Source organism: Micropterus salmoides, unplaced genomic scaffold, assembly GCF_014851395.1.
Source record: "Micropterus salmoides isolate LMB-PRFRI ecotype aquatic unplaced genomic scaffold, ASM1485139v1 Ms_hic_scaffold_4, whole genome shotgun sequence".
NCBI classification, from domain to species: Eukaryota; Metazoa; Chordata; class Actinopteri; order Centrarchiformes; family Centrarchidae; genus Micropterus; species Micropterus salmoides.
Genome location: NW_024043372.1, coordinates 9,643,601 through 9,667,491, shown reverse-complemented (window position 1 = coordinate 9,667,491; position 23,891 = coordinate 9,643,601). Strand labels below are relative to the sequence as shown.

The following is a 23,891-nucleotide window of genomic DNA, read 5'->3' as shown; positions in this document are numbered from 1 at the left end:
CTGAGGTAAAGGTAACATGGTTATTGTGGTTCAGCCAACACAGCCGGAGTTTTCCACCTGCGCTCTCTGGAGGGGAAGTACAAGATGAACTTCAGTCAGGCTGCCGCCGCCTGCAAGGCTGAGGACGCCACGCTGGCCAACTTTAAACAGCTGGGAGACGCACAGCAGGTAACCTCACCTACAGAAGGGGTTTCCATAGAGACACCACACAGATCAATACACTTCACTCACACACACACACACTGTATATTTAAAGGAAACAATGTTTAAGCAGATGAAGATCATTGGTTTTGGTAGATAAAGTGAGAGCAGCAAGCGCCACCTCAAATGTTTTAATTCTTCCAGTTTCCATAACATTTGCTAAAAACTAGTGTTTTGGGAAATACCTGAGCATTTTTTTCCTGATGAACAGTTTATTGAACCATTAACTCTTTACTGCATGAGTATTGATCTTATGATCTTGTGAAAATACAAGCAGCCACACAGTTTCCAATCCCCACGTGGTCTCTGTAGCCCTGACATATAGCTACATTTTTGATCAGGCTCATGTCGGCTACAGCTTAACCTCATAGCCTTCGCATATAGCCACAGTTGGTGTGGTGTGAGTCCTTAATGCAGAAGCTTAAATCAAGCTTTACCTTTAGATCTTTTGAGATATCCTGTTAAATAACAAACAGGACTTAATACTAAACGTCTCTGCCTCTCTTGCCACATTATAACAACTTCTTCAAGTCAATTGTGAAGTATCGTTTTCATCTTTTACCAGTCCAGGTCACAACAGTGCATGCTGGTACTTGTGATCAATCATTTATGCTGCTGTCATCCTCCTTCTCCGGTCCTGACAGCTGGGGATGCATCTGTGCGTGGCCGGCTGGATGGAGGGGGGGAAGGTGGGATACCCGACTCGCTTCCCCTCGGTCAAGTGTGGAGACAACCACGTGGGCCTGGTTATCTACAAAGAACCTGTGGACCAGAGCAGCAAGTACGATGCCTACTGCTACAGGGTCAAAGGTACTACCGCAGCACGGTGTTCAGACTATGGTGTCAGATTTATGTCATGTCACGATCGCGATAAAACATGCTCACAATTAAATTATATAATTTCACACAGACATATATTGACTGCCACTAGCACAATATAAGTCCTCACTCACAAATTCCACAATCGAGAGTTGTACAGGAAGCTGCGAGCGATAAAACGTAGGAAGCATCAGAACAAAACAGCTACCACGTATTAGAGTTTCTTCTTAGCGAGCACTGGAGGGCATGCATGATCTGAACAGGTTAACTCTGCTCTCAAAGTTGAGTTCTGCTCGTGTGACTTTTGACAATTTGGAGGCAGTAACCTCTTATGATTGGTCACTTTCAAGGCAGTCACTCCCACACGACCTCCTTGAACAACAGCACTGGATTTGATGGATTTGCTGTTTATCAGACCACAAATGGGAAAAGATATAGGTTTGAAAACATCGCTGAGAGGGCCAGGCCTCACAGTTACAGTACAAAAACAACTCTAACTTTATTCACTGATTTTACTGAGAAAATATATTCTGGTTTTCCCTCTGATGCCCTCCGGCTTCTTTGCCTTGGCTCTCAGTTTTCCGATTGGCAGATATTTTTACTTGTTGTTAAAGCAACCACTAACTGTTGCTTACTGTAGCTGCTGTTAGCTGGTTAGCTCAGTTAGCCGTGCAGCTAGTGGTCCTATTGGCTGACTTCTGATCAAAACCGGGCTCAGCAGCCTCCCGGGGAATGTGGCCGGACCGGGCATGAATACAGCCTTCGAGAAAGACTGACACCAGTTTGACGACAGGGAATAGAGTACCGAGGTGATTATTATTATTAGAAAATAGAAACTAAAAACTAGAAAATTTAATCAGAATTAAATCATAAAACAAATAAATTTGTGAAATTCTCACATTTGAATTGTTGGTGTTTTGGCTTGATAAATTACTTAAATGATTTAACATTGAGGTGGTTACTCAAGTTGTCTGGCATAGTTGTCCAAGGAGGTTTAAATCAAGAGCTTCAGGTCAGAAATGAAGAAGCCTCTTGGATGAGAGATTTAAACCTCCTTGGATGGTGTTTCTGCCCATTGACTAATTGACTAGTATCAGTCAGCATTTATTCCACTGTAGTACAAATTCTCCAGAATATTAAAGCCTGATTGAGAGAGAGTTGCTCACTACACAGCTGCAGAGTACGACAATACAACCCCAACTTCTGGTAAAATTTACCGGAAGACAAATCAAGAGATAGAGCTGAGACACTACATTAGACCTCCAAACGTGAGAATGACACAAATATGATTCTGTGCAAAAAATAAACAGCAGACAACCTTAATATAACTAATGTGTGTGTGTGTGTGTGTGTGTGTATACACGTGTGTGTGTGTGTGCGCGCGTGCAGATGTTTCATGTGTGTGTCCTGCTGATTACGTTGGAAACGGAGACTTCTGTAATGGCGTCCTGACCAGTGTCCTCGCAACGTACAGTAACTTCTCTATCTTTTACAAGGTGAGTGTGACAGTTGGACCATTTAGCTGTAAAAAAAAAAAAAAAAAAGGAGTAATTTCCTCTCCATCCTCAGACAAAGAGACATCTCAGAACTAAACACAGAGGAACAGTTTGTCGTCTCCTGTGTTATTTCAAACTGGTTTACGGTTTAGTCTTGCACAACAAAACAGTAACAGTGCAAACACAAACAGAATCAACAAACGGAAAAGACAGCAGGTATTTTTACACTTGGTAATCAAACCTTTGTGAAAGATAGAAACACCTCCTGAAGATAACTGAGCTTCGGAAAACTTAAAGGAAAAGTTAATGAAAAGAAAAGGCAGCTGCTGTCAGCTGACAGGTAGTGTTGACTTAACTGCCCCCCCCTCACTCTCAAAAAAGAAAAAGCTGTAGGAGGATTCATTTCAAGGTCTGACTTATAAAAGAGATTAAAATGTGGAGCTCTAAAACTCTGAGAAAGAACAGATGTCTTGTTGTTATGGAGGAAATGTTAAAGCCACAATCTAAACATAGTAGAAAGCTGCATTTTCAACAGGTGGTTGATTCCTGCTGGTTTCTCCTCAACATTAAACCAGTCAGGCTCCTCTTTTCTGGCTCCCTGTTAGTTAGTTTCAGTTCAGTTTAAATTCTTGCTGTCTGCTATAAAGTGCATGTCCGTAACATATTGACTGTATGCGTTTCAGAAACAGGAAGTGCTCCGTTTCTATTATTGTACTATTGTTTTGGCTTTAAACTTCCCGTCTGTATCGGAAGTGGGGCGTGTTGTATTGTATCGATTTGACATCTGCTGCTTGTGGTCATTTATTCAAATATCTGACCAGTTTTACAATATAACATACATCCTGAAGGACTGAGAACTGGAAGAAAATTTGAGACTTAGTTATACAGCAGTTATACAGCTATTTAAATAGCAGTGCTACACTGAACAAAATTATAAACACAACACTTATGTTTTTGCCCCTATTCATCATGAGCTGAACTCAAAGATCTAAGACTTTCTCTGTGTACACAAAAGGCCTATTTTTCTCAAATATATTTCACAAATCTGTCAAAATGTGTCTTAGTGAGCACTTCTCCTTTGCCAAAATAATCATCCACCTCAAAAGGTGTGGCATATCAAGATGCTGATCAGACAGCATGGGTATTACACAGGTGTGCCTTAGGCTGGCCACAATAAAAGGCCACTTGAAAATGTGCAGTTTCACTGTACTGGGAGGGGGGGGGGGGTCCAGAAACCAGTCAGTATCTGGTGTGACCTCCATTTACCTCACGCAGTGAAACACATCTTCGCATAGAGTTGATCAGGTTGTTGATTGTGGCCTGCGGGACGTTGGTCCACTCCTCTTCAATGGCTGTGCAAAGTTGCAGTCAGGTCGAGACCCCGATGAGGACGACGAGCATGCAGATGAGCTTCTCTGAGACGGTTCCTGACCGTTTGTGCAGGATCTGCGAGAGTGTTCAGAGACCGGCAAAGCCCTTTGGCTTTCACAATTTTGTTTTTTTTTTTTTACGAGCAGGAGCAGCAGGAGTGTAGCCTCCTCCTGTGTAGGAGGGCACCTTCCTGTCTTCGTCATTAAATGTTTTCCCCTGTTGGCTGCAAGCAATGTCAAAGTCATTTAATTGTGCTTTTATAACTTATACCGATATCATGCTATAGCAGAGGCTGATTGAAGCACTAAAGCCTTGTACTTCTTCTTACAAGATCTGACAGTTAGTACTTAACACTTTGTTTTTGAAATTTGTTTTTATATTTATTTTTTATTTGCCCCCAAGCCAGTTTCACAGCCTAAACTTGTCATCCACACCGTACATATGTTACAAGCTACACATTAATTTAATGTCACACACAAATGTAATTACAGTCAGATCTACTATGCTGTAATGACGGGGCAGTGATAAGTCTGTTATTCACACACATTCACAAGGTCTGAGGTTTTTTTCCAGCTGTGTCCCTCCAGCTGTGTTCCTTTTAGCCTGAACTGTGTCTTTAACTTCCTCGTATTCTATAAAAGTTTGCTTTCCGTTTGTAAAATATGAAGCTCTGCTGACAGTACACTTGTCCATGTTTGCGATTGGTCATATGCTGCTAATACCTACTCTATTATGTGAACACACTCATAGCTGGATTGGGAAACCCTGGGTTGACTTACAGAGTTGATGACCAACGCTATGTGACTGCTTAGATACAGAAAAGATATCCTGGGTATATTAAATTTCATAGTGTAGGACTCAGGTCCACACAGTCTAATCAACCTTTGTGGACCTGAATCACATTGGAACAGCTGTTTTAAGGTATGCATAAATAAATGTGATGTGTTCATGTGGTGTTACGGTAATAGGATTTAAAAGCATGCATCACAGAATAATTGGGTGGATTAGTTTTGACAAGAAATCTAAATAACCTCTCTCGCTCTCTCTCTCTCTCTCTCTCTCTAGTTGTTGTTGGACTATAGCGGCTCGACCACTGAGGGCAGACAGCTCGTTGACTTTCTGTCTCACGGGAAGTCTGACGTCACCCTGTTTGTTCCTCACAACTCTGGCTTCGCCCAAAACCAGGTGAGGCACAGCCCCGATCTTTTAATAATTACTAAATGCCAAAACTAATTACCCTTTTAAAGTAATGTCAAGTTAATATAAAACCAGTAACCGAAACATAAGTATTTTATGTCACCGTTTTACTTGCCAATCTGTGTATTATATTAATGGTTAGCTACTAATGTGTTACCCTTTAACTAACAGTTACAATACATCTACTTATTTTTATCATGCATGTCATAGTCAAAGGCAATAAAAAAGCATTTTAGAAATAAAGAATTAGACATTTAGGATTTAAAAAACTGCTGCTTTACATACAATATCCAATGAAGGTTGAGGTCAAGGGCAACTGGACTTGGTGGAAGATATAAGACGACGTTTCGTTGTGACTGAGTGGTAGGGAAACTCAGCTAGTGGCAAGTGAAGGGGGCACTTATAGCCTGTGGATACCCTAAATGGACCTTTGTGAAAACAGCGACAAAATCCAGAAAGAAGACCAACACTACAGGGGATGAGTAAAAGAAGGTCAAACACAACAACATTGTGATTCCATACGTGTCTGGAGTATCAGAGAAACTCAGGAGGATTTTCAACAAACTGTTTTTTAAACCCAAGAACACACAGACAGATGCTGGTACACCCTAAAGACCGCACACCCAAACACAAGAAAAGCAATCTAGTGTATGCGATCCAATGTAGTGAGGAAGGCACAGAACTGTACATTGGGGAGACTAAAACAACCACTACACAAACGCATGGCTCAACACAGAAGGGCCAACTCCTCAGGTCAAGACTCAGCAGTTTATTTACATCTGAAGGATAAAGGACAGTCGTTTAAGGATCACCTGGTGCACATTTTAGACAGAAGATGGATGGTTTGAAAGAGGTGTCAGGGAAGCCATCTACACCCAGATCGAGAAGCTGTCGTTGAACAGAGAAGGAGGTCTACGCCACCACTTATCCCCCACTTACAATGCGGTCCTTTAATAACTTCCCAGAAAAATAAACAAGCATTTCCTCTTGGCCTCAGGTGTAGATGCCAACGATGGTTGTTCAGACTTGGCCATGACCATGACGACTGTTGAAACGTCTTCTAGTATGTTCTTCCAAGTCCAGTTGCCCTTGACCTCAACCTTCGTTGGATAACTATGACCTGGATGACTGAGAACCTTCACAGACATTTACATACAATAAAATCACAGTTACAAGACATACCCAACTTAAACAAAACGTACATGAGGTAGGTTAAAAAATATAATATTCATAAAGGCTTGAAGATATGAGATATGTCTCTTCGACGATATCTGTGCAAATGAGTTTCCTCTCTTTCGGACTTTGTTGTCCGACCAGTAGTTCGTGCAGAGGTGCAAGTGTTATCCATAATTTTGAGCAGTTTGTGCAACATCCTTCTGTCCACAACCAACTCAAGAGGCTCCGGGGCGGTCCCAGCCAGCCAGCCCTCTTAATCAGCATGTTCAGCTTCTTAGTGTCACTGGCTCTGATGCTGCTGCCTCAACAGATGGCTCCAAAGAAAACTAAACTTGCAGCAACAGACTGGTAAAAAACGTGCAACATCTTGCTGCACACATTAAAGGACTGAAGCTTTCTCAAGAAGTAGAGTCTGCTCTGTTCCGTCCTGTAGACAGCCTCAGTGTTACACTTCCAGACTGTTGTCAAGATGAATACCCATGTGTAAATGGTGTTCACAACCATCTTGGCCACATTTAAGATGAGGAGGTTATTCCCACCCACACTATGAGAGAGAGAGAGGGGTAGTGAGTTATGGGGCAGATCCGTTGTACAGCGCCGGAAACCGTAATGAAAAGGACAGAAAGTTCAAAGTCCCAAAGTAATTTGGGAGAAATGTGACCCCTGAGAGGACAATGGAAAAACGTGAGTCTCGCATGAAAATTGGGAGGGTTAGCACGTATGAGCTAATCGGAGCTAACCTCTGTGGCTCTGTTCACTTCTGCATGACAGCGTGCTGCGTGTGACGTGTTATTATTCTACGCATGCGGGTCACTTTCAGGCCACGGACAGTTCACACTGAAGTCTGATATGGGCCACATTTAAGCAGAAATATGAACTGTCAAACAAAAAAACTGGATCTGGGGGGGAAAAAAATCGGAATTGAGCATTAAGGCCTGCAGTCTGAAAATAGCCAAAGCGATCGACCACCTGTACTCAGGGTCTTATCCACTAATCACACATCCCACATCTGAGAATTTCTGCAGATAACAGGACTCATCCTAATCACAGAAGAGGTGTGAGGAGGCAGCAGCTGTGGAGGCAGAGATGATGTTGAAAAGCAAATTAAACTCATGAGCTTTGTCTTGGCTTCCCTCAGCCTGATTCCCCTTTATACAAACGGGACAAAACACAAGGAAATACAGAAAAAAAACAATGTTTACCAGAGCTCCTGCAACATGCTGCAACTACAGCGGCGCCATCTTTCTTTTTTTAAATTTCACAAAGAAGTAAATATATTATAACAAATTCACTTTTTACTTAACAAAAAAGTAAATATATTTATACATATGGTAACAGTTAATTCTAATTACTGTTTTGAGCATTTAATTGTTAACTGTTACTAATACATGAAGTATATTTGACATTTAATCAATACATATTGAGGAATAGTTACAGTAGGCCTATTAAGTTGAAATGTCAAATCATTATTTCTTTCAAGTTTAAAGGATTATTTGTGTTCCTGAGTGAAAGTTGAAGAAACCAGATGGTTAACTTTGGTTTTAAACTTTTCTTTATGCTCACAACATGAACAACACTTGATGCCAAACAGTGGATCACTTGACATATCTGAGATAGAACATTTAAAACTATTATAATGATAAAGTACAGTTAAGTAAAATCTTTTTTCAGTCCCTTTTCCTGAACAAAATATCTTAAGACAAATTAATTAAATGAAACATTTATTGAACATTTGTTACATTATTATTGTAGAAAATTATCACAATAATCAGAGGGACGGAGGAGGGAGGCAGGAAGAGACGTTTTATTCAATTAATTTATTATTTTGAATATAATCATTCATATTTTTTTCTGCTTTTCCTTTTTCTTCTTCTTGTTAATTCCCCCTCCTTTTTTTCTTCTTAAGTTCAAAGCATTTAATCTCTATACTTCCCAACTCCATTTCCCCCACACCACCTCCCATTTTCTACTTCTTGAACATAAACACACACACACACACATACATATTAACCTTTACTTAATAGTTCCTAATTAGGTCTTTAACCTTTAGAACTGAACTAGTTCAATCAGAATACCAGCAGGTTCCAACAGGCGAAGCTGTCAATGAAAACTTTCTGTTCTGCTTTGTGTTTAGACTCTGTCTGGTAGAGATCTGGAGTATCACATCTCAGCTAATAACGGCAGACGATCGTTCAAGGATCTGAGACATCAGGATTTCATCATATCCAGGCTTGGGTTCAACCTGACTGTTACTGAAGGCAAAAACGAGGTACAGGAACAGGCGCACACATACACGCACCTCCCACATCCATGAATCCAAAAATTTAAGTAAAGATTAGATGTTTATTAAACAGATTTCTTGATTTTGTGTCTTTGTTAATCTTTTTAATTATCTCCCGTCAGAGCTATAAGCTGGTGAACAAGCAGCTGCTGTTGGATTGGGACATTCCTGCTGTAAATGGCATCATCCATGTCCTCGAGGCCCCGCTGACCGCACCACACCTACCTGTGAGTGAAGATGGTTTAACCCAGAGTTGCTGACAAGTAGGGCAACAACTGAACAGTGTCGCTGGTGTACGCCGTAAAACCTTACACACTGGAATCAAAGACAACTCTCAGAAATCATAGAAAAGAAGATTTAGATTTTGCCTCAGTCATTGTGTTTCAGAGTTTTAATGGTTACGGTGAAAACAGAAACTGTTAGTAACTAATGCAGCATGTTTAATTGTGTAGATTCACCAATATGTAGGAGGTATATAGGATAAATCAAACAGGTGTAGCTCACAGCTAACAGACGGACATTACACTTTCTGTTTACACCCAGAGCATGACGGGAACTGTAGTTCCAAAACTTACTTGGAACTTTTTGATAAATGTCTCATTTATAGATATAAACACAAACACTCATGTACAGATATTTAATGTGTGTTGAAAACCTGTGGACATACAGGCAAAATATTTAAAACTGGCCAATTTAAAACTGTATCTCAGAACTACATTACATGTAGTAATTTTACCTTTATTTATAAAGGGTAGGTTAGCTTAGCATATTTGTTGTTTTGCATTTAACAGTTAAAAAAAATTGCAGGAACAAAATCATGAATAGAAGAGAATAAAAGACAATTAACAAGTTGAGGCTAAATGTAAATGCCTCCACCTATCGACAAAGGAGAGATAAGAAAAAGTAAAATTAAGCGAGAAGTTAAAAAAGAATTCAGATAAGTTAAACTACAAACAGGTGTTTCAAATGTTAATTTGAAATGTTCAAAATAACTTCCAGTATTTGTGCAGGATATAAAAATAAAATCTGTTTTGAATGCCTTTGGCATGCTTTCGCTTCATCAATATTCCAATTTTCTCCACCTCGTTTTTGTGATGTCAAAAATATTTGTACATTTACAGTGTTTCCATTCAGGGTTTTAAATTCAACATGTAAAAACATGCAGATGGAAAGTTGGAAATATACTTACTATTCTTGGACTTCACTGATACGTAGCAGTGTAATGGGAATATTTATTCCGCTTTTCATGTAGTTTTCCACTTGATCAGCTGCTTTATTCAGTTTATTTGTTTCCACTGTAACATCCCCAGCTGACCTGTGATGTTACAGCCAAACCTTAGCTTTGTCAGCGTCGCTCTGATCGTGTGGTCGTGATGTTTGATTTGGTGCCTTTCATTTCCTGTGACTACTTCATAAAAGTCACCTGGTGTTTTTGAAAAGTTAAATGCTTTCAGTGTGAAGCTGCAGCAGTAGGAGATGTTCGTAATGTCACTAACAAAACTCAGTTTATAATACTGCAAATATATAAATATTGCAATTCATCAGGCTCGATCACCATTGTGTCATTGTGTTACCTTATTTGATGACAGATTTGAAAGTCTTTGAGATTATTACAGAAATTTTTATCGGGGTAAACAAACCTAATTCATCAAACAGTTATTTTTACGTCCTAAGCTCGCTAACAATTACGTGAAAATGTGTATGGAACCCTGCTGCAGTTTTGGCCGCAGCCACCAGGAGGCACCATGGCGTCCATCCCTCTCCGGTCTGCTTCCTAATAGAGCATTGTGTCTGTTGTTGCCAGGAAACAGCTACGGTTGTGGGCAGGGAGCAGATGGCTGCATTTAGTTTCTTGGCACAGTTTTCAGAAAATGAAGATTCAATCAGCCAAATTTCCACCCTGATAACATCACAACTCTGATCAATATTCATGATGTGGGACACAAAAGATGACGAAGACTAGATCATAACAGATTAATCCGAAGCCTCTGGCGAAATAACAATTATTCTATTCCCCCAAATGACCGTTCATTCATCCTCCCCTCCACAGACTGACTGTGGACAGAGTCTGTTTATTTGAATCTTAAGGTTTTGAGTTTTAACAGTGAAGTTTTAATCTTTAATTTCCTCGCCTACAAAATTTGTGAGTTGCCTCTTTGCGTTTGCTTTGGATCCAATCGCATCCGTGTTCTGTCTGAACACGTCTCAGTATTTGGATGAAGTAGCTGATGAAAACGTCAGCAGCCTGAAACTACACTGTAATGAAACACATTTAATCAACCGTTTAGTTTGACCACATTATTACAGTGAAGCAGTCACATTATATCGTGGTGGTGTCCTGCTGTAATGTGACAGTGTAAACACACTGTTTAAACTGTGGAAAAGTACATGGCATATTTGATAAGTAACTATAAATTATTACTTGAATTTATTCTGAGTGACGAGTAATAAATGTTAAAGGTTTTTTGGTTACTCTTTAAACATATTTTCCCTGAAATCCGTTTTATAGAAAAACACATTAAATGCAATTGATCCAAACTCTACTTCAAAGTAGAAACTCCATGCTTATGGATGTACAAAATAGAGGGGGTCAGGTTAAATAATTTGAGAGCAAAATTTTGTTATTTAAAGACAAATTTTTATTATTTGGAAACATATTATGTAAAAATGTTCCGACCCAGACTGCGCTTTACTGAGCTTTTTGGTATTAAATTAATATAAATGTGTCTACAGGCTACAGAAAGATGAGGGTGGAAGAATTAACTGCAGGACAAACAATTTCCAAATATCTCCTGAATCTTTATTAAAGATATTTATTAGTATTTTGAGCATATTCCCAAGTGTCAGAGTAGAGCAGGCGTGGAGCCTGGAGGATTAACAACAAACAGGCCGAGTGCTGCTGTTTTATGGTCTCCTATGAGCGTCCTCAGGTTATCACACATCTACACAAGGTCACAGAGTTCTCAACAACACTCGCAAAACCACCGACCGTTTACTGCAGTCTAAACCCGCACGCAGCCTTGAGTCAGAAAAACAACAACAACAACAATGTCAGAAGACTCCAGTGTCACAAAAACACCAGGTCAGTGTGAAAACATTCAAATAACTCAAAATTCCCAGAGTTTTTTTGTTAAAAAGGAGCCTGATGACACCAGGGAGGTTTATTTCATTAAGCCAGTTTAAAAGCTGATTAAAACACTGACCTAACCTATGAAAGATCCGACTTTAGATTATGATTTCTTATACATTAAATCTCACATTAAAAGCTGTGTTGGTTAGGGGCAGAATTGGGAATTAGCACAATATCAGATATAATTTAGAAATATTAATAAGGTTATTCATATTACAACTTATTTATAAAAGGTTAATGAACATGGTGCACTACCCTACACGTAAAAATAGTCTTAAAGGGGGTTTTGCTCACCTATTAATGCCAATAATTAGGGCCCGAGCACGAACCGTGAAATTGAAGAGATTATTTATTTTTTATTTTTTCTGCAAAGTAAGCTCAATGTTGGGGGCCTAAACATACTCAAACTCACCAAATTTTGCACATGTCAGAAGTGGTGAAAAATGTCGTATTTTGTGGGTTTCGCGCATGGGCGTGGCAAAATGACTCCATAGTGCCACCTAGAAAATTTGAAAAAATTAGCCCCTCGTCCACGTTCAACCTACATGCACGAAATTTTCTGGGGACATGTATCATATCACAACGCACAAAAAAGCCTCAAGAATCCATATCCTCAACAGGACGTTGGCCATTTTGAATTTTACAGATATTTTTGGATGATTTATACACTCCGTACTTTAACAAACTCCTAGGGATTTAGTCGGATCGATTTCAAATTTCTGTTGTACCTTCTAAAGGCATTGACGATGAAAAGTTGTGCTATCTGTGAGTATTCATCAATGGGCGTGTCTGTGGTGTGGCGTCAAAGATCAACTCTTCGCCATGACACAGGAAGTTGTTGTAACTTCAGCGTATATTTTCACATCTGAACAAAACTTTACGTGCTTGATTACTGTCCCACCCCAAACACATGTACACACCAATATTCATTTATATTCATAGCGCCAAGTACTATGTAGCGCCACAAAGGGGACACAGGAAGTGACGTATAACACCTTCGTGCAGCGTCCGAAGCGCGTAGCAAATTCACAGCAGCACCGGCAGAGCTCCAGAATATGCAACGCGGCCGCCTCACGCCTTGACGCGTTACACGTGCGAGGGCCTGCCCAACGCTGCTTGCAGCTTTAATTAAATACTATTTTACACAATGAAACGTGAATCCCAGCTCTGACTGTCAAAACCAGCTGTTATTACTACACAATACACAAATAACCACAGCCAACTGCTCTTTAAAAATACAAGATCAATGATCAACAACTTCAGCCAGTAAATCACTATCATCTATTCTAAGCAAAAATAAAAACATACAACAATCAGCGAATGTGTGTGTGAGAGAGACAAGATCGAGGAAAATGGCGGATGTGAGCACCTAGGTGGCTTGTCACACAATGATACAAAATGGCAGGCAAACCCAGCCCCCTAACATGGCAGATACACTGTTTCTGTCCTCACCAAAATGGTGTAGAGCACAGCTGGAGTTTAGGCTGCAGCTGTGGGTCCCGGGGTGGGTGGGGGTGGGGGTGGGGGGGTGTGTGTGTGAGCAAGCATAAAGAGAAAAGGCACACCAAGCAAGATCTGTAAGAACTTGATTTCCACAGCTAGAGACAATTTACCACTGAGGAACACTAATGGAAAAAATAAATTGTCTTCTTTTAGTAAAAATAAGTACACGTGTCAAAACAAACACCAAGGAGATATACATTTATGATTTCTTAGCAAAAGCACATTTGTATTTCTGGTAAAGTAACAAACTCAAATGTTTGTGTAAATTGAGAACTTAAACATCGAACGTCACACTGAGTCCGCCTGCGTCATGTTACTGCTGCTGGAGCACATTGCGGCCATTCCAATCATTTTTTGTCCACCAGACAGGGCCCGCAGTGCTTCCCTGAAGCGGCTCTCCGCTCCGCAGAGACTACGTAGTGAGTCTATTTTTAACGGAAGACGCATCAAGCAGAACAGAGCAGATCGAAACGGGCAAGAAGTCATACACAGAACGGCAGAGAGAATCCGGTCAATTTTCAAAATAAAACTGCATGTGCAAACTCCCGATCGTAAATAAACAATACAGTCATATGAACCAATTTAATCACGTAGCCTAATTAATCATAGTAGAAGCACAAAAAGCAAGCACTAATAATCAAATTAACAAAATCTAAACATGTTAGAAAAGTCAGGCAGGCAAAACGCTCTGATTCTGAAATGCTCCCTGTGGGATATGCACACGTGCAGACAACCAGGTAGCAGAGAGCTGTGAAGGTAGTAGAACCACAAAAAGGACAAATTCACAACAAGCCAACAACGTGCTCCGCGCCTGAAACGAGTCTGAGATGCTTCCAGTGGAATTTGACGCTAGGCAGAGGACTGAACAAAACCGTGGCGCAGCCAAACTTAGTGGACTTTCTGCATAACCTGTAAACATACAAGTTCTTCCTCCTGTGATGAAAAACAAAATGGCTGCCAGAGTCGGTCATAAACGTGTGACCAGGATCAGGAGGATCAGTCCTGTTTGTCTTCTGATTGGATGGTTAACATTAATTATTCATTTTAATTGGTTGAATTAAAAATAAAGCTGGTGGTGACGACCCGGCACGGAGTCATGTTTCCCTAGCGTGTGTGTGTGTGAGGTACATCCAGTGGTGAGGATTAACAGGTTTAATGTGATGTTATCATGTATAAATTCTTGTTTGTGTTTGTCATACCCGTCTCCAGAGCTCCCATGATGCATCCCGTGGCCACACCCACTCAAGTGGCACAGTTTCGGCCATCTTGGTGTCTGTGTTGCTGGTGTGTGTGTTGGCTGCACTCGGCTACTACGTGTTCAAAACCAAGACAGACGCCTTCCGGTTCCACTACTTCAGAGTGAGACACACACACACACACACACACACACAGAACTGGTGTGAGCGGATATTGTTCCAGTAAGCACTCATTTACCTTGCAGGTTAAAACTGGACCAAATTTAGTGGTCTCTAGTTGTCTTAGTTACATGACATGTTTTTCAACACCATTTTTAATGACTTGATGCATTAAAGTTGCTGGAAATTAGATTTTGAATTGCATGTCTTCCATATTTATAATTATATATATACACTATATGGTAGGCATGTACATACAAATCCATTAGAAATAATAAATTACCTTTTTTTTTCCCCCACATGATTTATTACCTCAGTAAACACTTTCCTCAGGAGTTTATGGTCTCAATCATTAGTTTCAAGTCTTCTTCAACACAGCATGATGTTCATTTAGTAAATTATGGTTTCATTTAGAGGATAGAAGATAAAGCAGGGTATGCTTTAGGTCAATCGGGATAGTGTGACTCAAAACCTGCATACCAGCAAATCAGTGCTTAATTGGTAACTCACTTCTTTCACATATCAGAAGCTTAATCACTGCATGATGTTTCATTAGGTACCTTACAAATGTCAATCGTAGAAAATTCCTGCCCATCAGATCAGGACCCTCCATTGTTACGACCATAGACTGTAGAAAAGAAGTTGACGTAGTCATCTTGACCCAGCCAGCGCCGCCAACGGCACAAGACGTGCATCTTTAATTCATGTTCAAACTGTCATTTTACATTTATTCAGTTAGCTGATGCTTTTATCCAAAGCAACTTACAATTGCTATACATGTCAGGTCACACGTCTCTGGAGATTAAGTGTCTTGCTCAGGGACACCTTGGTGTCTCACAGTGGATTCGAACCTGGGTCTCTCACACCAAAGGCATGTGTCTTATCCACTGTTCCATCACCACCCGTGATTTTAACCGGATGATTATTTTTTCTAATGCAAAACAGGCTTACTCACCAGAGAAAGTGAACTCAACTCTTTTCAACATCGCTGGTTAAATTTACACAGTGCCGTGGGTAGGAGTCACTCTAGCCTGATTGACAGGTCGCCATGGTAACGATAATCCTGCCTTGAAGCATACTCTGCTTTCTGGTCTATTTTCCTCTAAATGGGACCATAATTTACTAAATGAGCATCATGTTGTATTAAAGAAGACCTCAGACTAGTGATTGAGACCATAAACTCTTCAGAAAAGTGTTTACTGAGCTAATTATTCAGGTGAGAAGCAGGGTCATTTTGGCATTTTTTCTAATGTAACTGGACTTCTTTTTGCAACCAGAGTTGCCCCCTGCTGGTCGTTCAATAGAATGCAGGTTTAAGGGACTTCGCATTGGATTCATGTCTCAGACGGGAAGCTTCTCGCTTGGTTAGGACACATTAAATGCAGAGAACAGGGGGGTTGACGAAAATCTGTAGAACATTTAGGGCTGAAACGATTCATCGATTAAAATAGCAAGGGACATACAAGAAGTATGGGATTATTTCAAGCTAAAGAAAACAACTAATGTTACCGTCTGTCCACTGTAAAACGAAACTTATGTCGCCTCAGCACGCACGACGGCACCTGACCAGAAAGCACCCGGTGTTCTGCCAGCGGACCACAGACAAGATAACAGCAACTTTAGCATTTAACTGAAATCATGATTGATTGTCGAGTTGAAGGCTAGCCAAAGTAAGCCGCAGACCTCAGCTGAGAATGTCCACATGTGCGTTTGTTTTTCTCCTTTTTGGGCCATGAGTTGTAACCTCAGTTAGAGTTAACCGGGTGTTGGGGAGCTGCACCTTTTTATTCCCCTCCAGCTCTCTCTGTAGCTCAGACAATCCCTGCTACCTGCGTGTGCTAATCCATCCTTTAACCCATATTCTTTGTCTTTATAACTTATCTTTATAATAATACTGATGGGGGTGCCGCCGCCGGCAAACAAATGTACTTCTTAAACGCCACATTGATGACTCGTCGAAATAATCGAAGCTTCAAATACTAAAATCATCGTTAGCTGCAGCCCTAATAACATTATTTTTCTTAAACTCTTTGGTTCAGTGAAGCCTGAGAGTTTGTGTGTGATATAAATGACATCTGTTAATATCTCAAATGTGATTCAGGTAGTTTACCTTCACCTTGGTAACAGCTGACAGTCATTCCCGTTGTTTCCTCTGACAGAATGAGGACGGGGACGGTGCTGCAGGCGGCAGGTCGAAGCCCACCCTGGTGTCCATCCCGAACCCTCTGTACAGCGGCTCCAGAGTCTTCTCCGAGCCATTTGGGGTGAGTCGACCAACCAGAGTCTGACTGAATATTTAAACTCTAGCAGTAGAGTCTGAGCTACTCACCGTTTCTTAAAATAAAAAAACCACTGAGGATCAAGTATGGACAGCAGAGTATATACACAGGATTCCTGAAGTAAAATTCAATATCTTTTAAGACCTTTTCAGCATAATTTTGATTGCCACGCCACTTTGATCTGTAACCGTTTAAGTCTAAAACACACTGTTAAAAGGGTTGTGTAAGTTTTTATAACAATAACTTTAGTAAAACAGATGTAAAATAGAAAGAGGTGAACATGTTGCTCTCAAGGGGAGGCAGCTAGAAGATGCACATACTGGCACACTGGCATCCTGCCTCTGGCTAAATCTATTTTTATTCATTAACTTTGTGCAAGACAAATGCTCTACATGGTGGTTAGTCTCTTTAATTTTAAGTAGGCTACACACTTGTCGATAATAATAATAATAATAATAACTATTTATGCAGAACTATGAGTTCAACATTTGGAAGTTCAAGTTTGCTGTAGCACGTCAAACTTTTTTTTTTTAAATGTCCCACTCCATTCAGGCTGTGATTGATCTGTTGCCAAGTAACATTGACGAGCGCATCGGCTTTATTAAAAGTGTTTCAATAAAAGAAAAAAGGCACAGATGTAGCCAAATAGCCAGCTAACGTTAACCAAATGCTGTTTATATTTTCCCTGCTGTCTTCTGTCTTACTGATTCAGCTGCAGGCGGCACATCTTGCTCTTGTTTTTGAGTAACGGAGTTGTTCGAGCGGCCACAGAGCTCAGTCCAACTATGTTTTGAATGACTGGTATTGGGCGGGCCGGTGTGGTAGAAGATTAGAGTCTGTTCGCACGGACTATTTTTAAGGGCGTATGAGTGTGAAATGCTCGCACTCAAAATAGGTTGAGTGAACTTTGGAAAAGACGCATCCATTTGTTCACATTCTCATGTTATTAGTAGTTATTACTAGTAGATATGTGCAGAGCTGATCCTAAGAATTGGAATCAAGGCCTTTCGAAATGGGATCCTTTCTTCATCATGGCTATTGATGCAGTACTGCCCTCTTCCTTTATGACAGCACTTTAATTTACTCTTGCATATGCAGCAGAGTGTCAGAATGTGAAACATTATTTGGGCACCAGTGAGTAACTCTTCAGACAGAGAGGTTGGCAAAGTGCACAGATTTGCTAAGCTACTTATCATGAGCAAAGAGCACTGTTCAAAAGATCCAGGTAGCAGATTCTCAGTTTCAGCTTTCACCTTGTCCACTAAAATGAAAGCGTCAGAAACAAAAAGAGAGATGCTTCTATTGTTGCTGTCCCTCCTCCGCTGCTCAACAAAGAACTGTCTGTCTTTTAGCTTCAGATAAACATTGGAATACATTTTTACATAAAACTGTAAATTTTGTTCCTCTTTAATTTCTTCCTGTCCGGTATGACAGTTGAAATTATTACAGCATCATATTTCCCTTTAATTCTGTACATGATGCTTTTTCTCTTTTTGCTTTATCCTCCCCATTACAATCCTTGAACACCCTGAGGGGGTGGCTCTGGAAACAGCCATAAATATTCACTTTATGACCAGAAGTATGTTGACAGCCCTGCACACACTTTTGTTGTTGGTTTTCTGGTTTGATCACATTCTCTCCTCCTTACAGGATGCCGGTCAGGGGATGGAGCCAGCAGAACCTGAAGAACCGCCACAGATTCTGGACCTGGACCAGTAGAACCACTAAAACTGGAGCTATCAGTTTACAAACCACAATAACCTTTTGGCTTATCATGGTTCAGCTTTTTACTCAGTTTATCTGTATCCAAATAAGAAATAAAAGTTGTCCGTTTACTTAATCCAGGTTCTCTCTGGGAGGAAAACCAAATCAATGTTTTTTATTATCAATGTTTCAAATGATTCACTGTAATGTGAAGATGTTTCTGGTAGGGCTGGGTATAAAGTACATACGATATGATTTCAAAAAGAGATAAAATTAGACAATACCGTTTATACCAATATAGTTTGATGTTGAGTTAATTAATATGTTTCGTAAAGTCCTGCCAGCGTTTGCTCCTCTCTCTCCCCCTCACCGCGAAGCCCCGCCCCTCCTTGTGCTTCTGCAAGCAGCCGTCTACTCACAAAGTCTCTAACAACATGGAGGGAAACACAGAGCCTGTGAAGACCTGGCTTGTAAAAAAACAACGGTTGAGTCAGTGTTTCCCACACATACACTTTACACCTTACATTACATGCCACGACACAGTGAATATTTTAAAAGCAGGGACCAGGTAAAGCGACAGTGAACACAATAGTGCAGATGTAATTCGTTAGCCTTTCAAAACAAAAACAACGTGGTAGCTAACATGCAGCATTAGCTCCTTGTTTTACATTTACTGTTTGGATCAGTCTTTCTGTTTCTAGCAGCAGCTGTATTCATCAGATTAGCTCTGATAAACCCACTGGTAAACTACCAAAAAACACCCTGTGCAGACTCCTGACTGTATATCAACAACAATCAATTAAAACACTGTGGGGTATGAAGCTGTGCAGAGTACGGTACAAATCTGAGTCACGCAATACAAGCACAAAAAGGAAAAATTCAACAATGCTGAGCAGGCAGAACGCTCCAGTGGGATATGAGGCTGCATAGAATGCGAAACAAAACTGTGTTACAGCCAGAACGCGACGCAGCTGCGCATGGCGGAATCCAGCTCTTGGCTGGTAAAGCGCCAGAAAGTGGAGACCCCAAACTGGAAGCTAAAAGAGGATCAGGAAGTAGGTTGGCCACAGTTACTTTATGCTTGTATTAATACCAGTGATATCCATCAGGCTGATTGAGAAAAGCTAAGAGACAAAGACCTTGGCTTTAGACTTTACACAGACATTTATATTCACATGCAGCATTAAGGGATTTTATACCACTAATGGGCAGAAAAGCTATCAAACAAACGCTTATGCCTAAAATAAACTTGTGGCTAATGTTGGGTCAGAGATAAGGCCAGGCTGGGCCAGTTGAAGGCCTGTCCCTACACTCACCAACTTATTAACCCTCAGTTAAAAATACTTTCTTCTATAGTCAATAACTTTGTTGTCAAAAACTTCTCTGGAGACGATCAAGAGACTGTGCAAAACAGTTTATTCCAATTTAGGACAAGTAAACTCGAGAAACATCCCTGCAGGTCTCAGGATGGAACTGATCTGGTGGTCAGCGAACGTCTCCTTATATTCATCTTAGACCCCACCATATTTCCATCCATCCATCGTCTGACTGCGAAATGCATTCAGCGATCTTATAATTGATCTGTATAAGTCATAAAACGTGTGACAGCGATACCACAGTATACTATAGGCGAATAAACCCCAAATTATTACTGGACATGTCCTGTTTTTATGTTATTATTCATAATAGGCTATGCGGTCGATCTGCTGTCTAGCATTACTAATCATGCTTATAATAAATTATCACTTTGTGAGTTCTTTGCTATACAGATCAAAAGCATTAAAGTGCTGCACAAACTTCTGTCAGTCACCGGAGTTTGAACTAAAATGCAACAGTATCTTTTTTTCCCCCCACTTGGTCCGCACCAAATGAATCGAACTACAAGTGTGAAAGCACCCTTAAATTCACATTACCCCTTATCTCCCTTGCAGCCGACAGTACCTCCCGTCCGCTAGCTAAGTTTTGCTTAGCATTGTAGGTCTATTTGCATGTTCACAGTCAGGCGAAGCTACGTTTTGCATGTTCTGCCTGAACAACTTCTCTGCTCATGGAGAGACATTGAAAGGTTATAAGTTCATTCAAAGTTCACACAGAATATAGTAGTCTTAAAAGTTAAAACCTTAAAATCAGTAATTAAAACCTTACATCAAAAGATCATTAGTAGTCAATACCTTTACTCAGTGATCAGATTACAGTGATCCTGTCATTCATCATTGCAAGACAAAAACCAGAGTCCATCTTTTAGCAGGATGTACTGAGGAGGAGCCTGTTTAATATAGTCCTCAGTTTCCTCCTATTCTAGGCGGGCATCTTCTCATGGTCTCCACCTCTTTCTACGACTAGCTCATCTAAAAGGGAGATTGCATTTTCTGGTCACATAGTTACTCTAAATAAAACACTTAACACTCCAATCACTCAATATTATCTGTTACATTTCATATAATCAGGGGGTTAATGCAGGAGAGCTTCAGGGACTTTCCAACACTGAATCTGAATACACTGGAACTGTTTTTCCTGGCAACAAATGCTCATCACGTTCACTTTCTCCTGCACAGTTTACATTTTTTACACCCATGATGATGCTACACTGTCCTACTCCCACTTGCAGCTGTACTCTTATCTTCAAAAAGGCAGCCAGGAATGCATGCTCATATCATCATTGACTGCATAAGCGGAGGTAGCGGAGTGGCGTGGGTGCGGCCGACCCAGGGCCCCAGCCGGGTAGGGGGCCCCTTAAGTCATTCATGATGTTTAGGCAAGCAGGAAGCTTCCGGTCAGCAAACTGATGCAAACACGGAAGTCCCTTAAACCTGCATTCTATCGAACGGCCAACAGGAGGCTACTCTTCTGGTTGCAAAAAGAAGTCTGGCTCAGTTAGTTAAATGACACTACTTCTCAGCTGATTACCTCAGTAAACACTTCGCTAATGAGTTTATGGTCTCAATCTCTAGTTTCAAGTCTTCTTCAATACAAGATGATGTTCATCTAGTAAATGACGGTCCCATTTAGAGGAAAATAGACCATAAATCAGAGTATGATTCAGGGCAGGATTATCTGTGACTGACAAGTTGTTACCATGGCAACCTGTCAATCAGGCTAGAGTGACTCCTACCCACGGCACTGTGTAAATTTATCCAGCGACATTGAAAAAGTTTATTAGGAGTTGGTTGTTCACTTTCTCTCGTGAGTACATTTAGTTTCAACACTGTTCGCTAGATAACGTTGTCAGCTCTGTTAAAATGACAGTTAATGTGAATTACAGAAGCACCTAGCTAAACTAGCTAGCTCCACACACGGCCACGCGCCAAACTCGAGGCTTCAAAACAGCAGTCCACAAACCAACGGGTGACGTCACGTTGACTACGCCCACTTATTGTGTTTAGGTCAGTTTATTATCAACGCAGCCGAACGAAAACGCGTTTTTTTATTTTTTATTGACCAGATTCTCTGCCGTTTCTGTGTCTGTCTTAAAGCATAAATAGAAAGAGTTGCCAAAAGAGTGCTTTAAACAAGAGTGCCTTAGAATACAATACATAGCTTTGTCCTGTAACTTAAAACATTAAGATAATACACAACACATTTATCATCCTATTGAAGTTGTGTTCTTGTACAACTGAAGAACGTAAATCCAATATTAACTCTCGTCTCCCAACTAGTGAAAAAATATCTAGGTCTTTAGCTGCTATAAAAAGTAAACAATAAAACTGAAGTCTTTGTTTTTAGAGCCAAGGAGAAATGATTAAAAGTTAGCGCTCAGCTTGAATTGGCCATTTAAAAAAAACAAACAAAAAAAACAAGCCAGAACTTTTGGTGTAGTCATGGACTCAGACCTGAATTTCAACAGCCACATCAAGACATTTACAAAGTCAGCCTACTATCACCTGTAGAATATATCAAGGATTAAAGGACTTGTCTCTCTGCAGGATCTGGAAAAACTTGTCCATGTTTATCTTTAATCGACTTGACCACTGTAATGGTGTCGTTACGCCCCCCCCAAAACAACCAGACAGCCGCAGCTGATTCAGAACCCTGCTGCTCGAGTCCTCACTAAGACTAAAAAAGTGGATCACATTAATCCAGTTCTGAGGTCTTTACACTGGCTTCGTGTCTGTCAAAGAATTGATTTCAAAATACTGCTGTTTTTATAAAGCACTGAATGTTTTTTCTGATCTTCATTATGAACCATGTAGACCTCTCAGGTCATCTGGGGCAGGTCTGCTTTCTGTCCCCAGACTCAAAACTAAACATGGAGAAGAAGCTTTCACTTTTAATGAATGCACCATATATCTGGAACAAACTCCCTCAAATCTGCAGATCTGCTGCAACTATCAGTTCTTCTCAATCAAGGCTGAAGACTTTTCTGGTTGCCGCTGCCTTTTATTAAATCAAATTCAAAGCTTTGATTAATATCTTACACTGCACTGTAACTTTTACTGTCCTGTTTCATTATTTTCTATTTAACTCTTGTAATTGTATTTAAATGTCTTTTTATACTTTTATGTTGACTGTAGGTTTTATTTAAAGCTATTTGAATTTCTTTGTTGTTGAAAGAGACACATATGGTAGTTTTGAAAACAATGCTAAAGTTACACTGAACACCACATGCAGAAAATATGTGCTGAAAGGTGAAATTAATTTTCAGAACAATTCAGAAGTCTGAAATTAAATGCCCGAGAAGTCTCAGAAGACAAAAGTCTCCAAATGCATTGCCTTGCTTAACAACCTGGAAGCTGAAATGTAACACTGAGTTAGAAGCTGATCATTACCTAATAATGCTTAAATACAGAGCTATGCTGTAATACTAGCAAAGTTGCATTCACCTATAAAGTAGTAAGTAAACAGCTGAAGGTGTTAACATTGTTGGGTTTCTGTAAATAACAGAGTATGGTCTAGACCTGCTCTTATATAACTGTTGTTGTGATTTGGCGCTATATAAATAAAATTGAACATTAATTATTAGTCAAAACAAAAAAATATTTACACATACACACAAAATTGTAAGTCGCTTTAGATGAACCGTCAGCTAAATAAAGTTGAAAAAGTTATATATTAAAATGAGATATATTAAAATAAATTCTTAATGGGATTTTAAAATTGAATGATATCAATGTATGAAAAATGTTTAAGATGACTGAGTAGATTAAAGTTGAAAAAGTTTAGAAAAATTGTAAAAATGTGGACATTTTTAATATTCCATCCATTTATTTGAATGAGAAGAATGAAAGGTATGAATGAGAAAAGTAATAGCTCATGAGTTAATTGAGCGGAATATTTTGATGTCTGAATGAAGTCCAGCATTCACACGTGTAGAAAAACCATGTTGTGAATGTACCAACTAAGATTACCAACAAAAACAACACTGTAAAAAATATTTTGTGC

At 40.0% G+C, this 23,891-nt stretch overlaps 1 protein-coding gene across 2 annotated transcripts in view; it reads left to right on the top strand.

Moving 5' to 3' along the window:
* Nucleotides 1-23,671, top strand: part of stab1 (stabilin 1) — a 123,846-nt gene extending 100,175 nt beyond the window's left edge. For both annotated transcript variants that reach the window (XM_038695610.1, XM_038695609.1), the window contains exons 62-70: nt 35-168; nt 846-1,011; nt 2,410-2,516; nt 4,953-5,072; nt 8,395-8,529; nt 8,664-8,768; nt 14,384-14,533; nt 16,689-16,793; nt 18,459-23,671. In XM_038695610.1, the coding sequence (XP_038551538.1) occupies nt 35-168; nt 846-1,011; nt 2,410-2,516; nt 4,953-5,072; nt 8,395-8,529; nt 8,664-8,768; nt 14,384-14,533; nt 16,689-16,793; nt 18,459-18,527 (1,091 nt within the window). In that variant the 3' untranslated portion in view covers nt 18,528-23,671. The remainder of the gene's footprint in view (nt 1-34; nt 169-845; nt 1,012-2,409; nt 2,517-4,952; nt 5,073-8,394; nt 8,530-8,663; nt 8,769-14,383; nt 14,534-16,688; nt 16,794-18,458) is intronic.
* The last annotated feature ends 220 nt before the right edge of the window (nt 23,672-23,891 follow it).